Genomic DNA, 24444 nt, shown 5'->3' with positions numbered 1-24444 from the left:
GGCAGGCTGTGTGCAACCAGTTTGAGTCCGGCTCTGACCTTTTGCTGCATGTCCTTCCCTCTCTCATCCCCATTTCACGCTGCAATGGCTTGACAAAAAAAGTCAGCCGAAACTTTCATCGTTCTCATTAGAGTTGAAGAATTGGACTATGTTAGGACTATGAGACTATTGCCACTAAGACTCTGGTGGGAAATAATTAAAATGTGGCAAGTTTATTGAGCCGTTGACAAATTAGATCCTGGTGGCCACTGTTGGACACTGGCATTGTCATCGAGACTGTGACCAGGTAAATGAGTTTGTAGCTGGTCATTTTAAACTCTGGCAATACAAATGTTACTATGGTGGGACCAATGGTACTCTAGTATCTAGTCTAGTATCTGGGAGAAATTGTGAGATAACATGGTGTTGAAATGACTTCAGTCCTATTTATTTAGTTTGTGGGATTACATTTGTGTGAGTGTAGGCCAAATGATCTGTCCATGGAGTAAACATTTGAAGTAAAACCTTTTGTGTCCATGTTTGCAGGCTCAGACTCTTGACTCGGACACATTCGACTGAAACAGGACATTAATTCTCTGTTCTTGCGCCCGCAGTCCTGGACACACAACATATCCAAGGAGAAAGAGTTCCTCCGCAAACTGGTGAAGGCCAACGTCATCACAGACCTGACCCGGGGCATCTGACGCCACCGCTGTCCCGCGAGAGCTCCCGCAGTCCTTTCCCCAAAACGGACAAGCCCGTCGGCATGCTGGGAAACCCGAAGACGTCGGAGGGAAAGACTGGGAAAACGCCCTGTCACTCACTGCCGGGGAAACTCATATCGTAGGAGATTATGACAAATGTACTGGTGCCTTCACAACCAAAGACTTGAAAGACACGAGAGCAGATGGTGACGGTTTTTGTCCTCCCCGCGAACGATGCTACGGCGCAAGAACGTTCCGGATTTGCGACGTAGAACAGACAGCTTGGCAGGGCGCGGCTGGAGTTTTCGCAGTGCCAAAACGTACCTCGAACAAAGAAGGGGGTCGGTCCTCTCTTGGTTGCCTGAATGTATTCCTCAAGTGTAAATATCAAAGATTTTTACTGTGCTTTTAGACGAGCTGCAGCAAAATCAGCCCCTCCTCACGATCGCAATCCATTCACTAATATATCCCAGCAGATGACTCTGTACTGCCTCATCGGGGTTTAACGGTAAAACTGGCGACAAATGGAAGATACAATTCAATCAGAACAAAGCGGAAATATTTCAGCCAAAATGCACACTTTCTACGCAAAAAGCAACATCTGATTAAAGGATTAAAAAGACAAAATGTTAATTCTTGACGGAATACTACTTGTACATATCATTTCACCATTATCAATGCCTGTATTTGATAATTAAAGGGCTACTTAAGTATTTTACATACACACAAACAGTGTCTTATTATTGGGTATTGGAAACAAAAACAAATTTATCCACAAAAAACACTATTTTTGACTAAATACTGTTGATAAATGATAAATATTGGTACGTTTTGATCTCCACCTATGCATTAGCAGCCGTAAAGTTTGGAAAAGTGGACGGGAGCAGTGACCGAGGCCTAAACAAAGTAGCGCTGTAAATGTAGCCAACTGTGTATTCCAACAGGAAACATGCAACAATATCTACTGCCGCATAATCGCTCTATAGGACAGTAAGTCTGTGTAAATATGTTTTGTACGGCCTCAATATCAGCGACCATTGCTCCAGGTCTTTCCCAAACTCGTAACCAAATCCAATTGTGAAATCTTTGCAAAACGGGTTATGCAGAGGACAAGATCACAGCATTCAGAATTTCTGCAGTGAGTGGCAAAATTGTATAATGTGAATCATGTAAATGTATTCTGTAAGAGCTCATAACACAACTAAAATGTGGAAAAACCTGCTTCAGTCTTATATAAAAGTCTACATTTCTTCGTGATATTTAGTTTGTTCCTGACATCGAAAATAAAAGCATTAAGTAAACATTTGTAGAAAGCTGGATAAATAACAGGAACACTGCAGTTAGGCCCACATTTATCACTGACACAGATTTTGGATCACACTCTCATTAAATGAATACGATGTTTCTTGAGGCAATTCATTGTTGTATTGAGTTGAAGTGTCCTTTATCTCCCCCAACCGTTAGCAAACAACGTAGGTAAGCTCTACACAGTCGGAGCAACCACGGAGAAACTACTTTCAGTGCAAAGCAATAGCTTCAGGGACAGAAATTGGCCATATTAACGTAAAGAAACACAGGGCAGTTGTGCTGCCATAATTCTGCCACTCACTGTTGAATTAATGTTGCTTTTTAATAATTCTGTGTTGTATAATGTGTGCATTTTGGCTCAATAAGTTTGATTTGAACCAATTTAATTTACGGACAATATTAAAAAAAAAAAAAAAAAGCACTAAACTATGTATCGTATTTATATAATTTGGTAAATTGTTAAATTATCTCTTTCTTTTCCAACTGGTCAGCCTGTCTTTCCTAACTCACGGTACAGTCTTTCAAATCTCCCTGTTTTGCTGCAGGTGTTTCTATCAACAAAAAACTTGGATTGTACAATATATAAATAAGAATATTTTTGTTGTTAGTTTCATTTTAATTATTTATTTTGCTACAAAATCCTTCAGTTTCTCGGTCTCAGGCAGACCCTCTACACAACATGTCTGTTGTATTGTTGTGCTTCCTATTGAATGCATGGTCTTCTGTTGTTCTGAAATGGCCATTATTTGGGTTCTGAATTGACTTTAAAGGTCCTCTGTGTAACATGGTTACTACGTCCGCCCATGCTCGTCTCCATGGAGATGTTCTTGCTTTGGTATGATACATAGTATGACGTTAATCTCATCTATCATAATTATTATCTGGAAAAATACTGCAAACAATGTATGATTTTCACCAATAATACACTTTATTTGCGAATATTCTATATCTAGATGCCTTCAGTGGCCATATTTCAACCTTTATTTGGTTAAAAAAATCTATGAAAAACCCTTGATTTACAATAGAGATAATAATTTGAGTTGAAAAAGATGACTATTAAAAGTATTCGCTGCAGCCCTAATCTTCGTGGAGATGAGCAGATGGCAAAACCACCCCCAGAAAAGTTGCAAAGTGCACCTTTAAGTGTTTAACTGTTTGTTTGTTTTTTGTGGGACATTGAGTTGTTAAAAGCTTGTTTGTTTTCGGTTTTGGTTAAAGGCCCTGTACCAGAGTTTGAACCATGAGTGAGGAACATATATTTTTCCCTGAAACAGAAAAGCGAAACATCAGGTACAGGGCCTTTTTAAGAAAACGTGTCTGATATTTGCCGTGCTTTGAGGTTGGCGACGCCTTCCGCACTTTATCATTTGATCAAATCTTGTTCTGTTCAGCTTTTTGCAGCCACATATTCCATTAAGTATTGCACATCTGCCATCTGTGTGAATGTAATTGTTCTAAAGAGTTCAATGCAACTATATGCTGTAGCTTCTTTCATTTCCAACATCAAATCACCTTTTCTAGTTAGTTCTGCTGTTGTGCCGCTCGGCAAGACGCTCCGCATACATTATAATAACGTTCGAATTGCCCTGCGGTTTTCAAAGTCCCGTTTTAAAGCAGAACTAAGTAACTTTTGCCATACAGCGCCCCCTGCAGGTCCCTTGTGAATATACACTGTCAGAGAACGTTAGAAATATGGCAGCATAATCACGACGACCAACGCTTCAAACGCCCCGAAACGACATATCTAACCATCACTAAACAAGACAATGAATTAAAATGTTTTACTTGGTTCTCCTTTAAAGTAACATACGTGCCATATTATAGTTTTTAAACCCGTGTTTCTAAACTGAACGCCTTCACACTGATGCGCTGTCAATGGGAGCGTTAGTGTTAGCGTTAGCTTTCAAACAACGCAAACTATGAAGAACCAGAGCTGTTTCGGCGACAACCACTCAACCAAACCGTGTTGCAACTTGTGACAAAATGTGAACGACCACTTCAGCGTAGTTTATTTCACGTAGCGATCGGTGCAGAAGTTGGCATAAATAGTAACGACCATGTAATAAACATTTCTTAACGTTATGCTGGACAAATTGCACCTTTATTTCATTGTCGTCCATTGAGGAAACTGCTGCGTTAGAAAAATGTATTTAATTCAAACAGTTTGGTATCCATGATGTATCCATAACTTTCTCCAAATGGCACCAATCATATATTAATTTGTGAAGTTTAAAAATGGAGCTGAACGTTAGATCTTGACATGATAATTAAAATGTAATGAACATATAGACTACAACCATTTGTCTGCCAAACCTCAAAATTAAATGTTAGCATAGAACGTTGATATCAGTACCAGGCTGGCTGCGTAGTTGTTCTAAAAGCGCTGCTCCTGGAATTGTCTATATAACAACTTTGATTTAATCTTGGAAAAAATATATAAAAACGTATCAAAACAAACTGACTCTTTGTGAAACTCGCCTGTTTCTTTCTGTCTCATTCTGCTGCTTAAATTGCCTTATATCGCCTTTTATTTTGTGGGGGCTGGGACCAGTCCAAATTGCCTATCTATTAAACACTTGTGACCTACAGGTGGCGCTACTTCTAATCGAAAAACCCAGTAATGTTTTTATTATGGTGCATTTTTAACAACCAAATACAATTAGCAAATTCTAGTAATGGACCCAGCACACAAATATCAAGTCTTCTTACCTTTAAATGCATTTTTGTGTAACTATAGTACAAAAAAGTAGAAAGAAATGTCCTGCTCTTTAACAGACTCCATAGTGCACTCATACTTCACACTCTGTGTCTGGATGTGGGAAAAAAGTCCCCTAAACTCTGGTAAAAATGAATGTGACAGTTTGAGTGGTTTATTCATGGCTAACGTTAGCGACTTTACAGCGTAACAGTTAGTTTATTTTACATTGTTTAGTTTATTTGCCATTTCCAGTTAAAAAACACATTAAAAAAAGAAATGCAAAAAGATCACAGCAGAACATTAAAAACAAACACATATTAAACAACGGATTTATTGGTGGTTTATTTGTTTTCACGGCTAACATTAGCAACTTTACCACAGAACGATTTATTTAAGAGTGTTTAGTCCTAATCACAGGCCAACAGAGCTTTGTTAAAACAGCTTTTCTATCCGCTGTCGTGTTGTGTCCAGTTAAAGACCTGTCGTTGTCTGCTGTTGTTTTTCCCGACTCTCGCAGTGCATTGTGGTATATACTGACAGTCGAGTAACCAGCGCTTGACACTAGCACTAGCACTAAAACTAGCATGAGCCGTATCGATGATGAACTACATGATCCACAATCCTTCACAACATTTCGTGAAAAGGTTACGTTATTAAACACTTTTTCATTTTGTGACATTTGGCAGTTACTTTCATACAATCTGTTTCACGCTGCAAAAAGCTTAAAGACGCTGTACCGGATTTTTACCGTCTTAAAACAACGTTATTCCTCACTTTGCTAACGCACTCAGAGCATCCTAATCATTCACCGTGACGAATTTATAAGTGCTTTCAGAGTGGAGTTCTGCTGTCATGGTAATGCTAACAACATCTAGCACGGTTCGCAGAGAATATAACGCTCTGTAATTAGATGCAGACAAAGCACAGCGGTCTTATTTTGACACTAAGAGCTGATCTTACAATATATATAAACTGGAGCAAAACTATTTTCACTTTATTATTAGAAAAAAGATCGGGTACAGCTCCTTTAAGCAAACGTGAACTTCATATTACAATTTACTTTAGTATTGTCCATACATAAACCTAACAGTGGCTCTTGAAAACTCTTGAAAATGTCATCTTGGTTGACCATAGGCTGTTTATCAAAATAAAGTCTGTACAATCTCTAAAAGGAAAGTTACCATATCATAAAGTCAATCACAAGTTTCTGAATGTCTTTCTTCTTCTTTTCTTTTCAATTTTATTTGAAGATTCAGATACTGGATGAGACTGTTCATACAGTGTGTGTTTCTGTGCTGACCAGAGCAGCTGGCTTTGGTTTTAGTTCAATTTGGGTGAATGCTCGAGACACTTGTTTTGTGTGGATGGGCTCGAAATCCTGTCTTCTATAATCTTTAGATAAAGCATTATCAATCCATTTCTGCGACTCAATAAACACATTTGTATTAGACACTTATGGCTGTTTTGTGGGTGTCTTTTATCTCTTAGTCATGCATTAATTAAAATGTAAGAACCGGAATTACTTATATTCAGGGGAAAGTATACAGTATTTTTCTTGCAGACATGTATTACAAGCCAGAAGAAAACGGTCATCACAACTACAATAGCCCGGGTTTCAATTCAAAATAGTTTAGAATGATTCAGGCTGAAGTACTGAATGAATACCATAACCTAACTCCTTATTCTTATTCTAATCCTGCATAATTTTAAACATACAGCACTTTTCAAAACTGAAGTTAAAGTGAAGTGGAATATATTGTGATTTCAATGAGGAAAATGGGATTAGTCACACAAATAAAATCACAAAATATGAACAATGAAGGTGTTTTTGGCAAATTAAATCCATTTAGATGTGGGCCTGAACCTGATTTAAATGTAGTTAACTGACCAACTGACCCCCCACCCTGAGTCTCCCGTCCCAGCCATCGTCTGCAGTTCGATGGATCACCAGCTTCCATATTACAACAATAAGTAATTTCTTGTGGTTGTCCTTTCTAATGAAACACATTTACTACTGTATTTTACTTTGTTAAATAGGAGATTGTGAAAGACTCCTATTTTTGTTGAAGGCAAAGTACAGATTTTTTTTTCTGGAGAAATACAATATTTTTTTTACTTTATCTTCAGATATATTATATACTTTATCACAAATTATACTTTTGAAACTACAACGACAAAATGGCGAATGACCAACAACTAACAACCAATAGTGAATGACCAATAGCGAACGACCAATAGCGAACGACCAATAGTGAATGACCAATAGCGAACGACCAATAGCGAACGACCAATAGCGAACGACCAATAGCGAACGACCAATAGCGAACGACCAATAGCGAATGACCAATAGCGAACGACTAATAGCGAATGACCAATAGCGAACGACCAATAGCGAATGACCAACGACAAATGACAAACGACTAACGACCAACAGCGTCAGAAAAGGTCAGAAGAAACTATCGGCAGAAAGCGAAAGGCAGCTTGTGGTTAGAAATGAACAAATGAAAGATGCCGAGAGGATTCCAGAATTGCACAGCATCATTAGAGGGCAGAAAGACCAAATTAAAATGCTCCAAGCTAACGTCATTAAAAAAAGATCATGAGAAGTCTTAATCTGGATGCACTTTCAATAACCCTTTAGAACCAGAGACCCTTGTAAAAATGAACTCTTCCTCCACCAAATGTCTCTTAAATGCCCCTCATAACTCCACCGGGGGCCTGACTCTGAGTGTGGTGTCTTTTAGCACTTCAGAAAGCCTCGCTCTTCAGCTCTCGTAGGCTGGAGGGCAGAGGTTCTAGTGCACTAGGGGGAACGACCAATGCAGTGCTGAAAAATGACCTAATCTAATGGCCAGTGTTCATCCCGGAGTCTGTGTCGGGGTGGGAAAGGTTAAAGTCTGTATGTTAGACTACACATTTCACGCAAATCTTGTGAACATAATTATATTTCAGATTATATTAAGCATTTGGCCTATTTGTCCCCAGTTTGACCATTTTTGTAAAGTTTATAATTGTACTTCCTGGTTGGACTTGGACAGCAAATATGACATAGGTGGAGGTAATTCCACAACTGTTACCTAGCAACCATATTGTAAACAACAGCCAAAATCCATATAAATGACACAACAGTTATGTTTCGACAAACAATAAAACCAAATAATACTTTATTTTGCTGAACGATCTTTTAAACTGGCAGGAAATTGTGTCAGTTAAGTGTAAATTGTAAAGTGTTTTCAGTGGCACGTATTGATGACATCACAGACATCACAGACACACTTTTATTTTTCAAAATTTCCTCTCAAACTGCAATTTAACGAAAGTCAAACTATGATACATATTTAGCACAGGTGCTAAGTCAGAATTAAAAAACAAGAGAAGTCATTTAGACTGTGAGGACGAGGCAATAAGACAAGGTTTAACATAAAGTTAATCAAACTAAAATGTTTCAGCAGCATTTATTGATTGTAAAGATAGATGGATTTATTGTTGTGTCACGTGATGGTGAACCAGACTCATTTCCTCTATGGTGGGCAATAAAGGTATTTTGAGTTAAGTTAAGTCGGGCTGCCATTGCCAGGGGTCTGGATGGGTCATGATACAATACGTACCTCGGTACTCCGTGTGCCATTCCATTCAAGAGGCAAAAGACCCATTGTTCCAAAGTTGAAGCCATTTTAGCTAAATGCATACACGGATATCCTTTTTGTTATTAGGCCTGGGCCCTATAGAAATGACTATGGCAAAAATGTACATCAAATTTATGTCACACGAAGATTTTGAAATTGGGGCAAATTGGATTCAGTGTCCAGGGGGTTACGAGCTGCGACCTGGGGATAGTACGGTCACAGACGTGTTTCATGTTTGTCAATCGTAGGGTCTGAGCGCCGCTGAAGCTGGGTGAGATAAACGGTAAAATAAAACTGCAGGCGGCAGTAAACACTGATCCTTGGGCTGGAAACATGGAGCTAAACCGCTAAAGCGTCTCTGAGACATTGTCTGAACAAACTCCCATGCCCACAAAAAACTGAGAAGTTTGGTGGCAAATGAATGAAAAATTAAATTAAGCATATATTCATGTCACCATTGCTAACAGTTTCTATGATGTTTAAACATGCTGAGATGCATGAGAAGTGTCCCGCTGAGGTGTTTTCTCCTGCGGGACACACCCACCCTTCACAGACCTGTCCCCTGGCCCTAGTGTCCGCTTACTGTCAACACATTGCTTTAAAAAGGAACCTAATCCTCAAAGAAGCGTTGGCATTGTTGAGTGTGGCACATGACCTAGTGGTGCGTTTAATGTCAGCACGCTCTCCGCACATTTGGGAACTGTTCATTTAACACAGCATGGCTTTAATTCAGCATCTACGGTCTTCAAACGGAGCAGAATTGGACCAAGATGGCAGCGAGGGAAACACGAGCTGCACATGTGCAATGGGGCACACGTTTTGGATTGTACAGGCTCCAAATGTCACGTATAAAAAGCAATAAACCACAAAGACGGGAACAATGTATAAAGCATGGGTGGAATTCACTTACATTTGATGAGATTGAACTGAATGTTCATGTGCACTTTATACTGACTGTATTACTGTAATTTTTTACAGCATGCACTATGTAACTTTTCTGGTGTGGGTCAGTGGGGATGTTATTACTATTCCTGGAATGTTCCCCCTCTAACTTACATTTCAATTAAAATTCTATGTGATTAAGTTTGGTATTTATTTGCACAGGAACAGTGTACAATGTCCCATTGACCAAAAAAGGAAAGACTTACCAGGTTATAGCAAAAGCTGCTAATTTCCATCAAAAGTCCCTGGGAACGTGGATGTTACAGTCTAGAAAAACTAACTCTAAATTTAGATGGATACTTGTCTATGACTTGTCTCTCACATTCATTCACTAGGGCCAATTTAGAGTCACCAATTTTTGCCTAACACATGCATGTCTTTGGACGGTGGGAGGAAGCCGGAGAACCCGGAGAGAACCCACGGTAACACGGGGAGAACATGCAAACTCCACCCAGAGAGATCATGTGATGTTGGTCTGGTCCCGGAATCGAATCCATGATCTCCTTCTTGGGAGGCAAGAGCGTTAACCGCCTTTGCCACCTTGTGACATACACATTTTACTTAATATCAGTACAAACATGTAAATGTAATGGCCTTCTATTGGGTGTTATTTACTGAGCTCCTCTTTGTTCAGAATGTTTCCAGTGTGAGATGAATGTTTGGTTGTCCTCCATATTCCCCCAGGTGGGATTTATAAAGTTGTCAGAATCATTTATTCAATTACAGATAGTTTTATGGCTACAAAAGGATGCAGTCTTACTGTGAGCAGGTCGCCTCTCCACAGATCTGATCTTAAGGTTAAGGTATATTCTCCCACTGCGCACCGGTGCTGCACAGGACTCATCTCTGGCTCTTTGATCCATCTCTAGATCTTGAGTTCTGGTCAGGACCTTCTTACACATGATGCAGGTTTTGGGTTGATGGGTGAAACGTGAGTCCGAAGGAAACTCTCCCAGACACGAGGTGAAACATTCAAATTCCACACAGAAAGGCCCAGGCACCCTGGGAGTCAAACCTGTGACCTTCTTGCTCTCCTGTTCATGAGCTCCTGGAGGTTTGGTGTCTGCCTCATCTCTCCTCGGGGTGGGTGGATGCAAGGGATATAGTTTCATTTTCTATGTAAATCTTTTTGGGTTACATGCAATGTAGGCAATGTAGGTAGAATTGAATCATTAAATGAATTATGATTTGAATGACGGATTGATTGATTGATTGATTGATTGATGTTAAAAAATGTATATCGTGATTTTAGATTGTTGCCCATTGAGGCTCTGAACAGAGAGAGGAGTTACATGCTCTTCGCACTGTAGCACTTGAAAATCATATCGTGCTCGATCAGATAACGGGGGCCTCGGGCGGGGTGTGCGTCCCCTCAAAGGTCAGCTGTTGTACCTACATTCCTGTGAATGGCGAGGATGAAGAACGATCCAACAGGGACTCGCAAATTTGACCAAACTCCTTAATCTCATGGCGTCAGAAACTGGAAGATACAAGAGGAGTCATCACTTTCCACACAGACCAAACTATCTTACTCAGAAGTTTAGCATTATCTAGAGAGATTTCAGTACCAGGTAAGATTTTGTGTAGCTCAGGCCCAGAGAGAGGCAGCACATGAGGAGAACCAAAGGTCACGAGTAAATGAGTACACACATAGCAGTCTTTATACTTGTAACTGTCCGCAACATGTGTGATTATTGGTTAAAACAAAACCAGAAATATATATGGCGTAGGAGCATCTTAGCAGGAGACAGTGCGCAGAACATTCTTCCTCCACCACCATAAACGTCAGTATGAGTGTATGAGTACTTTCATGTGGATGCGTGACTTTTCTCCAGGTTTGGGACAGACACGATGGACTGACATGTGGTTCAACTTCCCCCGATCGCTGTAATCCAACACTGCTCTCTCACAGAACAGGTGGGACCACTTAACCAATAGAGACAGGTGTCCAGAACCAAAAGAGTTTCATTGGTTCGTTCATCGTAAAAATCTGGAGTTACGTCTTTCAGTTTGTTTAGAAGTTCAACCCGTGTTATAATCTGTTCATCATTGGTATTTGTTTTAAAGATTTTATTTGATGCAATTCGGCTTCTTTTTCATCATGATGCTCTCATCCAAAACATAGCCCCAATCACTGAATCCCACCTTGTGACATCATAAGGTGGTAAACCAGGAAGTCTTCCATAACGTTTTTTTCATCCAAAGTTGGTTTATTCTTCAGCTGGGTGAAGTGTCTTGCCTAAGGGCACAATGACACCATTCAATAGAGCCACAGCTGCCCCACCACGGCACCTGCGCCCGCTCGGCTTTCGAAACTAAGATTGGGCACAACTCTGAAGCCAATTTGAAGCTGTATTTCCTGTGATAGAAACGTATATGTTGAGCCCATGGATCTATTACATCATCTGAATTGTATTGCTAGCCTAAACATGTCGCTAGCAGCCCCAGTGGCCAGTCCATTGTTACTGCAGCGAACACGTTTGTAAGACCCGGAAAGCGTTTTTACCCTAGAGCACAATTAAATAAAAAACTGCTCATGACAGGGACCTACAGGGACAGAAATGTCGGCTATAGAAGGAATTTTCACCTATTTCCGGGTCATTAACTTTTTCTCTGTTTAAAATTCTTTAGTTGTCTTTACAATTTTAAGCTGTTAGCTTCGGCCAGTGTTGGGAAAGTTCACTTTCTACATGAACTAGTTCATAGTTCATACATTTTAAAATGAACTAGTTCAGTTCTTTTTTTCACTATTATGCAATAATTGTTCTAAAATATTTCCACAGCCCAAATACAACCAAAGGCAGCAATTATTTTATTAGTTAATTGCTGAATATATGTGTCAGATTTTATCTTCACATCCAATTTATAATCCTTACACAACCAGGATTTACATTCACATTGAAGGGACAGACTTCCCCATGTGTTGCTGTCCATTCAGCCCACACTAGCAGCAGCAGCAGTAGTAGTAGTAGTAGTAGTAGTAGTACTAGTAGTAGTACTAGCAGCAGTAGCAGCTTTCAGCCCCACAGTATATTCTCAAAAACATGAGGGAAAACTTGCTGGGCAAAGTTTGCACAGAAATGTTAGATTGTTCCCATCCTCACGACCTTATCATAAAACTCACGTAACTGGTCGTAGGGCAAATCCTGCTGCTCTGATGACGTCACGTTGCGGTCGCATCCGTGCTTTTTGTTTTGATGCGCATGCGCGGTGCGACACGCCACATCTATGTCTCCGCGATCTATCGCCTCTACAACTTCGGAGCTCTCATGCCAGACAGAGGCTCTTTTTGGGCAACTTAACGGTGTTTTTCGCCTGGAAGTCTCTAGAAATCTGACACTTTATTGAACGAAAATAAAAATAACGAATCTTGCCGTTCACAGACACCAGAATGAACGCGTTCACAGTTTCGTTTTTCAGCCGTAATACCGTTTGTTCAGTTCACGTTCACCAAAATTATGAACGCGTTCATGAACTTTCGTTCAATGAACGCATTCAGGCACAACACTGGCTTCGGCTACGCTCTAGCGCTCCGCTCTAACCCAGCTCGTGCGCTGATTGATCAGAACGTTAACCATTCAAACCAATCAGCGCGTGTAGGTGACGTGAACGAGCCACAACCTTAAAACTATGAATGCCTGGGTTTAATAACGGAACTAATCATGGACTAATGACCACCATGGATCTGAGGGTTATAGATCTGATGGTTATGGATCTGAGGGTTATATATCTGAGGGTTATAGATCTGAGGGTTATGGATCTGATGGTTATGGATCTGAGGGTTATGGATCTGAGGGTTATATATCTGATGGTTATGGATCTGAGGGTTATAGATCTGATGGTTATGGATCTGAGGGTTATATATCTGAGGGTTATAGATCTGAGGGTTATGGATCTGATGGTTATGGATCTGAGGGTTATGGATCTGAGGGTTATATATCTGAGGGTTATAGATCTGAGGGTTATGGATCTGATGGTTATGGATCTGAGGGTTATGGATCTGATGGTTATGGATCTGAGGGTTATGGATCTGATGGTTATGGATCTGAGGGTTATGGATCTGATGGTTATGGATCTGAGGGTTATGGATCTGAGGGTTATGGATCTGATGGTTATGGATCTGAGGGTTATAGATCTGAGGGTTATGGATCTGATGGTTATAGATCTGATGGTTATGGATCTGATGGTTATGGATCTGAGGGTTATAGATCTGAGGGTTATAGATCTGATGGTTATGGATCTGAGGGTTATGGATCTGATGGTTATGGATCTGAGGGTTATGGATCTGATGGTTATGGATCTGAGGGTTATAGATCTGAGGGTTATGGATCTGATGGTTATAGATCTGATGGTTATGGATCTGATGGTTATGGATCTGAGGGTTATAGATCTGATGGTTATAGATCTGAGGGTTATGGATCTGATGGTTATGGATCTGATGGTTATGGATCTGAGGGTTATGGATCTGAGGGTTATAGATCTGAGGGTTATGGATCTGATGGTTATGGATCTGAGGGTTATAGATCTGATGGTTATAGATCTGAGGGTTATGGATCTGATGGTTATAGATCTGATGGTTATGGATCTGAGGGTTATGGATCTGATGGTTATGGATCTGATGGTTATGGATCTGAGGGTTATGGATCTGAGGGTTATAGATCTGAGGGTTATGGATCTGATGGTTATGGATCTGAGGGTTATAGATCTGATGGTTATGGATCTGATGGTTATGGATCTGATGGTTATGGATCTGAGGGTTATGGATCTGAGGGTTATAGATCTGAGGGTTATGGATCTGATGGTTATGGATCTGAGGGTTATAGATCTGAGGGTTATGGATCTGAGGGTTATGGATCTGAGGGTTATAGATCTGATGGTTATAGATCTGAGGGTTATGGATCTGATGGTTATGGATCTGATGGTTATGGATCTGAGGGTTATGGATCTGAGGGTTATAGATCTGAGGGTTATGGATCTGATGGTTATGGATCTGAGGGTTATGGATCTGATGGTTATGGATCTGATGGCTATGGATCTGAGGGTTATAGATCTGAGGGTTATGAATCTGATGGTTATGGATCTGATGGTTATGGATCTGAGGGCCGTGGCTCTGAGGGTTATGGATCTGAGGGTTATGGATCTGAGGGTTTTGGATCTGAGGGTCATGGATCTGATGGTTATGGATCTGATGGTTATGGATCTGAGGGTTATGGATCTGAGGGTTATAGATCTGAGGGCCGTGGCTCTGAGGGTTATGGATCTGAGGGTTATGGATCTGAGGGTTTTGGATCTGAGGGTCATGGATCTGATGGTTATGGATCTGATGGTTATGGATCTGAGGGTTATGGATCTGAGGGTTATAGATCTGAGGGCCGTGGCTCTGAGGGTTATCGATCTGATGGCTATGGATCTGATGGTTATGGATCTGAGGGTTATGGACCTGACGGCATCAGCCCCAGGCTCCTTAAGTCCTGCGCAGATGAACTGTGTGGAGTTATGGAGCATGTCTTCAACATGAGCCTGAAGCTAAGGGTGGTACCACAGGTCTGGAAGACCTCCTGTCTGGTACCTGTGCCCAAGACACCGCGCGCCAAAGACCTCAACAGCTTCAGGCCAGTGGCTCTCACGTCCCACCTGATGAAGACACTGGAGCGGCTAGTCCTGGACCACCTCCGCTCCACCGTGAGCTCAGCCATGGACCCGCTGCAGTTTGCATATCGGCCTGGCATCGGAGTGGCGGACGCCGTCATCTCCCTGCTGCACCGCTCTCTCTCTCACCTGGAAAAGCCTGGCAGCTCTGTGAGGATTCTGTTCTTCGATCTCTACAGCGCCTTCAACACCATTCAGCCGCTGCTCCTGAGGGACAAGCTGGAGACGGCTGGTGTGGAGTATGTCCTGGCAGAGTGGATCCTGGACTACCCCGACCCCAGTTTGTGAGAGCCCGGGACTGTGTGTCTGACACTCGGACCTGCAGTGTGGGGGCGCCCCAGGGCACTGTACTCGCACCCTTTCTCTTCACCCTTTACACTGCAGACTTCAGACACGACACGGACAGCTGTGTCCTGCAGAAGTTCTCTGACGACTCTGCCATCATCGGACTCATCACGGACGACGATGATGCGGAGTACAGAGGACTGGCGCAGGACTTTGTGGACTGGTGTCAGCGGAACCACCTCCTCGTCAACGCGGGGAAGACCAAGGAGATGGTGGTGGACTTCTGCAGACGCCACCCCACTGCCCCCTCATCAGTGAACATCCAGGGAAGGGACATTGAGAGAGTGGACTCATACAAGTACCTGGGTGTTCATCTGAACCACAAACTGGACTGGACTCATAACACAGACGCACTGTACAGGAAGAGCCAGAGTCGGCTCTACCTCCTGAGGAGACTCAGGTCTTTTGGAGTGACAGGGCCACTCCTGAAGACCTTCTACGACTCTGTGGAGGCATCAGCCCTCCTGTAGGTGTGGCCTGCTGGAGCAGCAGCATCACAGAGAGGGAGAGGAGGAAGCTGGACAGAGTCATCAAGAAGTCCAGCTCCGTCCTGGGCTGTGCTCTGGACTCGGTGCAGGAGGTGGGGGACAGAAGGGTCCTGGCTAGATTCACATCTATGCTGGACCATGAGTGTCGCCCCCTGCAGGACACTCTGTCCACTCTGGAGAGCAGCTTCAGTGACAGACTGATCCACTCTCGCTGTGTGAAGGAAAGGTTTTGCAGGTCTTTCCTTCCTGCTGCTGTCAGACTTTATAACAAAAACTGCCCTGAACATGTGCAATACTGATGTAACCATGTGCAATACCTGTAAATAAGAGTGTTCTATTTTGTTTTTATTCTGCTAATAGTATTACATATTACTTAGTGCTAGCTATTTTTACTTTATTTTATTTTATTCTATTATCATTATTTTATTATTATTATTATCTTATCTTTATCTTTATCTTTTCATTTTTTATTTATCTATTTTATTCTATTTCCCAAGAGTTCCCAAGAGTTCTATTTTTTTTTTTAAACTTCCTATAATCTGTACTTTCCTCCTGTTCTATTGCGTTGTAACAACAAAATTTTCCCTTGTGTGGATAATTAAAGGATTATCTTATCTTATCTGAGGGTTATGGATCTGAGGGTTATGGATCTGAGGGTTATGGATCTGAGGGTTATGGATCTGATGGTTTTGGATCTATGGTTATGGATCTGAGGGTTATGGATCTACTACTCAGAATGTGTTGTCTTGAAATGTTTATGCCTGAAAAGCATAAAGAATCAAAGAAATGCTACGGAAGAAAAGAAAGGAAATGGAATGTATTGCCAGCCAGGTATAAAATAATGCATGTTTACCTTTAGTAAACATGTAATGCAAGTATTGTTACTTGTATTACCCATGCTATGTAGCCAAAATACTTGTAATGACTTTGAGTATATTTTGAAAAAGTTTCTAAACTAGTCATATGTGTATGGTTCTATATTTTATTTGTGAAACACCACAAAACACTGAATAATAACTGTAAAATATTGACTGATGGATTGTGTTTGTAAAAGTAAAGAAGCGGCACAGCAGCATTAGGCCTGACCATGAGCTAGACTTTAAAGTGAACAAGATATTTTAATAGATCCATGGGTGAACCGGCTTGACTTTATGATTACTCAATGACAGCGGGTTTACTCCTCACCCTGTGCGCATCATGGAGCAAAATAACGCCTTTTAACAGGTTATTTACTTTTTTCCGGTTAAAGAGCCTTCAATTTTCTTAAATAAAAAAAAAATAAATACTTTAATACTTTAATATACACGGGTTCTGCTCTAGTAACTCTCACTCTGATCTGGTCAGCGTGATCACATAGTATGCAAGCATACGTAATTCCGGGCCACTGTGTACTAAAGCTAAAGGCTAACTGGCGACATGTGCTAATGAGCAGCTGCCATTGACTTGAATGGACCGCCATCTTGGACCCTGGGAGCTTGGTTGAACCACATGCTTAGCAAAACAGAGCTAGCACACGTTAGCATCAGCTGTTTATTGATGCAATGATTGACATACACACCCTCTGTGTCTGGACCCTCCTCCTCTGCCTGGACACTCCTCATCTGCCTGGACGCTCCTCCTTTCCCTAAACGCTCCTCATCTGCCTGGACGCTCCTCCTCTATCTAGACTCTACCCCTCTGCCTGGACGCTCCTCCTCTATCTGGACGCTTCTCCTCTATCTGGACGCTCCTCATCTGCCTGGACGCTCCCCCCCTATCTAGACTCTACCCCTCTGCCTGGACGCTTCTCCTCCGCCTGGACACTCCTCTGCCTGGACGCTCCTCCTCTATCTGGACGCTCCTCATCTGCCTGGACGCTTCTCCTCCGCCTGGACACTCCTCTGCCTGGACGCTCCTCCTCTATCTGGACGCTCCTCATCTGCCTGGACGCTTCTCCTCCGCCTGGACACTCCTCTGCCTGGACGCTCCTCCTCTATCTGGACGCTCCTCATCTGCCTGGACGCTTCTCCTCCGTCTGGACACTCCTCTGCCTGGACGCTCCTCCTCTATCTGGATGCTCCTCACCTGCCTGGACGTTCCCCATCTATCTTGACACTCCCCCTCTACCTGGACGCTCCTCCTCTGTCAGGACGCTCCTCTTTTGCCTGGACGCTCCTCCTCTGTCTGGACTCTCCTCATCTGCCTTATGCTCCTCCTCTGCCTGGATGCTCCTCTTTTGCCTGGACTCTCCACCTCTGCCTGGACTCTCCTCCTCTGCCTGGATGCTCCTCCTCTGCCTGGACTCTCCCTCTCTGCCTGGACTCTCCTCCTCTGCCTGGACTCTCCTCCTCTGCCTGGATGCTCCTCTTCTGCCAGGACGCTCGTCCTCTGCCTGGACGCACCTCCTCTGTCTGAACGCTCCTCTTCTGCCTGGACTCTCCTCCTCTGCCTTACGCTCCTCCTCTGCCTGGATGCTCCTCTTCTGCCTGGACTCTCCTTCTCTGCCTGGACTCTCCTCCTCTGCCTTACGCTCCTCCTCTGTCTGAACACTCCTCTTTTGCCTGGACTCTCCTCCTCTGCCTGGACGCTCCTCCTCTGCCTGGACTCTCCTCCTCTGCCTGGATGCTTCTCTTCTGCCAGGACGCTCCTCCTCTGCCTGGATGCTCCTCCTCTGCCTGGACGCTCCTCTTCTGCCTGGACGCTCCTCCTCTGTCTGGACGCTCCTCTTCTGCCTGGATGCTCCTCTTTTGCCTGGACTCTCCTCCTCTGCCTGGACGCTCCTCCTCTGCCTGGATGCTCCTCCTCTGCCTGGACTCTCCTCCTCTGCCTGGACTCTCCTCCTCTGCCTGGACTCTCCTCCTCTGCCTGGACGCTCCTCTGTCTGAATGCTCCTCCTCTGCCTGGACCCTCCTCCTCTGCCTGGACCCTCCTCCTCTGCCTGGACGCTCTTCCTCTGTCTGGATGCTCCTCCTGTGCCTGGACTCTCCTCCTCAGCCTGGACCCTCCTCCTCTGCCTGGATGCTCCTCCTGTGCCTGGACCCTCCTCCTCTGCCTGGATGCTCCTCCTCTGCCTGGATGCTCCTCTTTTGCCTGGACTCTCCTCCTCTGCCTGGACTCTCCTCCTCTGTCTGAACACTCCTCTTTTGCCTGGACTCTCCTACTCTGCCTGGACGCTCCTCCTCTGCCTGGACTCTCCTCCTCTGCCTGGATGCTTCTCTTCTGCCAGGACGCTCCTCCTCTGCCTGGATGCTCCTCTTCTGCCAGGACGCTCCTCCTCTGCCTGGATGCTCCTCCTCTGCCTGGACGCTCCTCTTCTGCCTGGACGCTCCTCCTCTGTCTGGACGCTCCTCTTCTACCTGGATGCTCCTCTTTTGCCTGGACTCTCCTCCTCTGCCTGGATGCTCCTCCTCTGCCTGGACGCTCCTCCTCTGCCTGGATGCTCCTCTTCTGCCAGGACGCTCCTCCTCTGCCTGGATGCTCCTCCTGTGCCTGGACCCTCCTCCTCTGCCTGGATGCTCCTCCTCTGCCTGGATGCTCCTCTTCTGCCTGGACACTCCTCCTCTGCCTGGACGCTCCTCTTTTGCCTGGACGCCCCTCCTCTGCCTGGATGCTCCTCCTCTGCCTGGACTCTCCTCCTCTGCCTGGACTCTCCTCCTCTGCCTGGACTCTCCTCCTCTGCCTGGACGCTCCTCTGTCTGAATGCTCCTCCTCTGCCTGGACCCTCCTCCTCTGCCTGGACCCTCCTCCTCTGCCTGGACGCTCTTCCTCTGTCTGGATGCTCCTCCTCTGCCTGGACTCTCCTCCTCCGCCTGGACTCTCCTCCTCTGTCTGAACGCTCCTCTTTTGCCTGAGCTCTCCTCCTCTGCCTGGACGCTCCTCCTCTGCCTGGACTCTCCTCCTCTGCCTGGACTCTCCTCCTCTGCCTGGACTCTCCTCCTTTGCCTGGATGACCTCTGCTGTACAAATGAGCCTCTGTCCATCCGTCTTGAGTGGTTCTGGCTCCACAGTCTCGATCTGAAAATGGTTGTGCGTCAGTCCTAGACCATCTACAGCCTGTCAGTCCTGGTTCAGTCCTGGTCCAGTCTTGGTTCAGTCCTGGTTCAGTCCTGGTTCAGTCCTGGTCCAGTCCTGGTCCAGTCCTGGTTCAGTCCTGGTTCAGTCTTGGTTCAGTCCTGGTTCAGTCCTGGTTCAGTCCTGGACCATCTGCTGCCTGTCCATAGTAGGATCCCTCCTTCACTGTGGTTCTCCCCGAGGTGTTTTTTGTAGTTCCGGCAGAAGGAGGGCCTAAGAACAAGAGATGCTCTGGGACAGTTCTCCATTTTCTTAAGTATTGTAAATGGTTTTAATCTCCTCCTCTTTTATTGATTAATGAGTGTTTCCTTGATGATTTCTAACTTTCTGCTGGTAAAATAAGATCAGATTGGTTTATTTGAAAGGGGATAGTACTATTTCATAAAACACTTGAACAAACATGAGTAAAAAGCAACCATAAGAAACAATTGAGAAGCACATATTACAAATTTTCGCAAACAATCCGGTTGGTTCACAGAACCACACGACATTGCTATAAATTACATAAACGCACCATAGATTTGCAGAAAAGTGAAATAATTGCAGAAAAAGCTGATGATAAATTGGAAGTAGTTTCCTGTTCACTCTCGCTTTATTTAACAGCCCCACAACATGTTTCATTCCTAAACACGTTTTTGTGAATTGCTGAGATCAGCCTCAAATTATTATTTTTTAATATTTGGGTGATGTCAGCTGCTCACGTAGTAGATTCCCGCCCCACGATGAGGAGCCAGGCCCTGAGCATGGAAAATCCATAAAAAGAACAGTTGCAAAGCGCTCCTAAGTGAACCGGTCTGGGCGACCAGTTGAAATGTGGCTCGAGCAACATAGCATGACATCTGGTTTATAATTTGAAGAAAAAGTGAATGTATCGGAGTACAACCCACGTCTGCAAACGTACTGAGTATCTTCAGATGAACTTCACTTGGTTCTGTGAGGCGTGTGCACAGGACATGTGTTGGTGATTGGCCCGAGTTGTTTGTACGAGGATATAAACGTGGAAGAATGCAACACACTTTGATGTCGGCTCAATTATACAGACAAATTATCACTCGCAAATGTCTTTATGAACACATTTCTCACGACAGTTCTAAGAGCTTGAATCTGTGAGCCTATTGGCTGAAAGACAAGTGCTCCCCCCACTCCCCAAACCGGGAGACAAAGGGTGAGAGGAGAGCCCGGTGACCTGTGCAGACGGTAACAGGAGAAAGATGGGAGGAGTAGTTCTTATGCCTGGAGGAGCACTTCAATCTACAGACCACCACCCAAAGTCCAAACCACCCAGGATTACCTAAACAGGACCGGTAACCGTGGCGACCAGCGCACGCGGAAGTCCCGTCGGTGCTCCCCGATAGTCAAGCCTCGGTTCAACAAAACAAATGCTAAAGTGCATCAAAATCTCGACGGAGAAATATATCCAGTCAGGGAAACTCTGTGAAGGAAATGAGACATTCCACAGAACTGAAGTCTTCCACAAACTGACAAATTTACAGTTGTAATATTGTGAAGTTTATTGTAGGATACCAGGTTCCAAAATCAAGTGTTTATAATCGGAAAGTAGCTCATTGGCAGTATCAATGTCAAAACACATCGCAGACGGTTTGATGGTTTGGCAAATGAAAGCGGAGTGTCATTGCTGCCATATTCTTTTGCCACTTTTTTCTTAACTTAGTGGCACATGTTTCAGTAATTGTGTGTGTTTAATACTTAGCACTAATATATTTTCAATGGGAGCGTTAACCTCCAAACATCACAAATTATGAGAGCCGTTTTGGTGAATGACAGCCACTCGACCACATGAGAGAGTAGAAGTGTTTAGGATAGTTTATTGATGTAGCAATTAGGGCCAATAATTAGCATGACAGCTGTTTCTTCAAAGTGTTCTGGAATAATCACATAAAAAATATAGCAGACAACAAAGGTTAGAGCTCTCGCCTCCCAATAAGGAGATCATGGGTTCAATTCCTGAGCCAGACCAACCTGGGTGGAGTCCTTATGTCCTTCCTGTGGTCCGGCTTCCTCCCACCGCCCAAAGACATGCATGTGTAAGGTAAATTAGCAACTCTAAAATGTCCCCTTGTGGGTTAATGGTTGTCTATGTTTTAACCCTGTGATGAGCTGGCCCCTGTCCAGGATATACCCCTCCTACGGCCCAAAGGCACTGGGATAGGCTCCAGTCACCCGCGACACCTAACGGGAACAAGCTGTAGGAAATGAATGAATCAATGTAATGAACATATAAATGATAAAATGAGCAATTGTATTTGATGCCTCATTAAAATGCTCAGCTCAGAGTAGAGTTGCTGCTCGTGGACCATGCAAGAAACCAGTGTAGCTTTGTAATGTTTCGACTGACTGGGGAATGTTCTCAAGATACACTGTAAAAGAGAGTAAAATGGGAAGCGTCTGGGGAGGGGGAGCTGGAGTGTCGGACTACTTCTGTCACTCCGTACAGATGGATGCGTGGTTTTAAGAGACGACACTGAATGTGCAGAATGATGGATGATTTGTTCAGGAGAATACAGTGTCTTGAGACACTGGTGGTGGGGAAGAGGAGGAGATGAAGAGGCTGATTGTTCTGCTGCTGTGGGGTGGATGGGGCATGTAGAGGAAATACAAGGAGGGGAGAGAGAGTGCATTCACTATCAGAATGGCTCCAGAAATTATTGGTGGAGATATCACGACTCTTAAACTTCAACTACGTGTTTATAGGCGATGTTTTGAGGACTTTTCACTATTCAAAAGATTTAGAAATATTTTTGTTGTGAATTGTTAATAGAATTGCATTTTTTTTAATATAAATATTTGTTGATCATACTGAAACCCATGGATATAGAAAGTTTTGATTCTTGTTCCAAATGGATTGAAAATTAATTATTGAATCACGGAAATGCAGCGACTGAAGACTTGGACGATGCTTTTGGTCTAATCAATCCATTAAATCATTCAAAATTAAAGGACACATTCTATGCCAATATGACTTTTTTGGACTTCTTTAAACCATGTGATTAAATGTTTCCCTCATCAATCCTGTTTACGAGGTTGTCTTGCTCAGAGCCTCACAATAACACAAACGTTTCCCACATTTACGACTGCAAAGGTGGAAATGTCCACAAAGTCCATAAATGATCTCATCGCCAGACTTACCCTGAACATTTCTGCCGACAAAACACGTTCTTTACAATGATGTGCTTTTATTAGCAAGTCGGTAATTTAAGGTAATGTAATATATGCTTTTATTAAATTCAGTAATGTACAGTAAATCACATGAGGTGTTGGTAAGTACAATGGACTGAGCTCCTCGTGCGCTGCCTTCTGCACCTTCTCCTGACGTCACCCGTGAGACTGTGTTGGAGTGCAGTCTCTGGCCTTGCTGTTGGACGTCACAGGCCTGTCGCCGGTCAGCTGATCCCGTACGACCACTGTGATTGGACCGGCCGTCGCTGCTGCTCTGCGCTCACTCGCACAAAGTCAAACAAGTTCATGGACATCAGTCAAGCTGCAGAGTGTGAGCAGCCTGTGAGAGCCAGGCCGCTGTGCACTGGCTCTCACAGGCTGTGCAGGGCATTTCATGAACTCTTTATATTAAAGGGCATTGGTCCATGAGACACTTTTTGGACAATCTGAAGCTACATCACAACCTGCTTCTCTTTCCATGTTTCTAAATTCAAAGTTTCAACTCCAAATATATGTGTGTATTACAAGTTGTTTTCATTTATGTAAGTATTCACCTCATTCCGCCCCGCCCATTTTTGCCTCTTTTCGTTACTGATTTGCACTTGCACTGAGGGGTAAGTCTGATATATGATATAAAGCAGGTGGATTTGTGTAAAATGTCCAATGTTCATGGGACCAACAAGTCAACAATGACTCCCTGTGCGGCCTGAAAACCGATTTGTGTTATTATATATATTATATATATTATTTGTGTTGTACTCATTTCGGCAGCTCTATTTTAATTAATTCAAGCAGAAGGAGGGACACCCTTTATGGCATAGGATAAATATGAAAGATTTTTTCCCATTCACCTGCAGTAAAGACCTTAATATCATTTTTTTTTGCTTAATCTGAGGTTTAAAAGTGCTTTTACGCACTCATTTTGTCTCAGAACATTAAAGTGCCTCTGACAGGTCGGACGACTCATTAAACAGAAAAGCAGTTAAATTTTATATATTTTTTAAAATGCTAAAAATTATAAAAATGTTACCCTAGAATAGCTAATTTTATAGGTTTATAATGTCACTTCCTGTTTGTACTTGACATCACTCTAGAAAATTAAAATCTCATCTAATGTCACAATGTTTTTTTTGTTTTTTTACAAATAGAAATATATGAGAGCAACTTTATTTTGTTGAATTGGGTTTAAAATGTCAAAAAAGTTGTTTATTTTGTGTAAATTATGCATATAGTTTGTCTGGACTGAGTGTACATAGTGTGATGTCACTTCCTGTAATTTTCTACAGATGTCTCAACTTTTCTCCACAAATACCCACTCGATTCGTGTAAAACTATCATTTATATGTACAACAGGTATAAATACACCAAATAAAGTTAAAATTCGAACATCATGAAAACCTGTCATATGCCCTTTAATATCAGGTCTCTCTTACACCAAAATGTTAGTTACTGAAGTTATAATGGTAGACGACTTTAGA

The 24444-nt window shown here is 43.2% G+C and overlaps 1 protein-coding gene across 6 annotated transcripts in view; it reads left to right on the top strand.

Annotated features, from left to right (window-relative positions):
- st3gal3b (ST3 beta-galactoside alpha-2,3-sialyltransferase 3b) overlaps positions 1–6145 on the top strand; it is an 80978-nt gene extending 74833 nt beyond the window's left edge. For all 6 annotated transcript variants that reach the window (XM_072441841.1, XM_072441842.1, XM_072441840.1 and 3 more), the window contains one exon: positions 594–6145. In XM_072441841.1, coding sequence (XP_072297942.1) covers positions 594–683 — 90 coding nt within the window. In that variant the 3' untranslated portion in view covers positions 684–6145. The remainder of the gene's footprint in view (positions 1–593) is intronic.
- Positions 6146–24444: the final 18299 nt, after the last annotated feature.

The sequence above is a fragment of the Eucyclogobius newberryi genome, unplaced genomic scaffold (assembly GCF_026437365.1).
Source record: "Eucyclogobius newberryi isolate DKJ021-1_F unplaced genomic scaffold, fEucNew1.0.hap1 SCAF_12, whole genome shotgun sequence".
Lineage (NCBI taxonomy): Eukaryota > Metazoa > Chordata > Actinopteri > Gobiiformes > Gobiidae > Eucyclogobius > Eucyclogobius newberryi.
The sequence above is the reverse complement of the archived record's forward strand: the minus strand, read 5'-3'. Positions and strand labels throughout refer to the sequence as shown.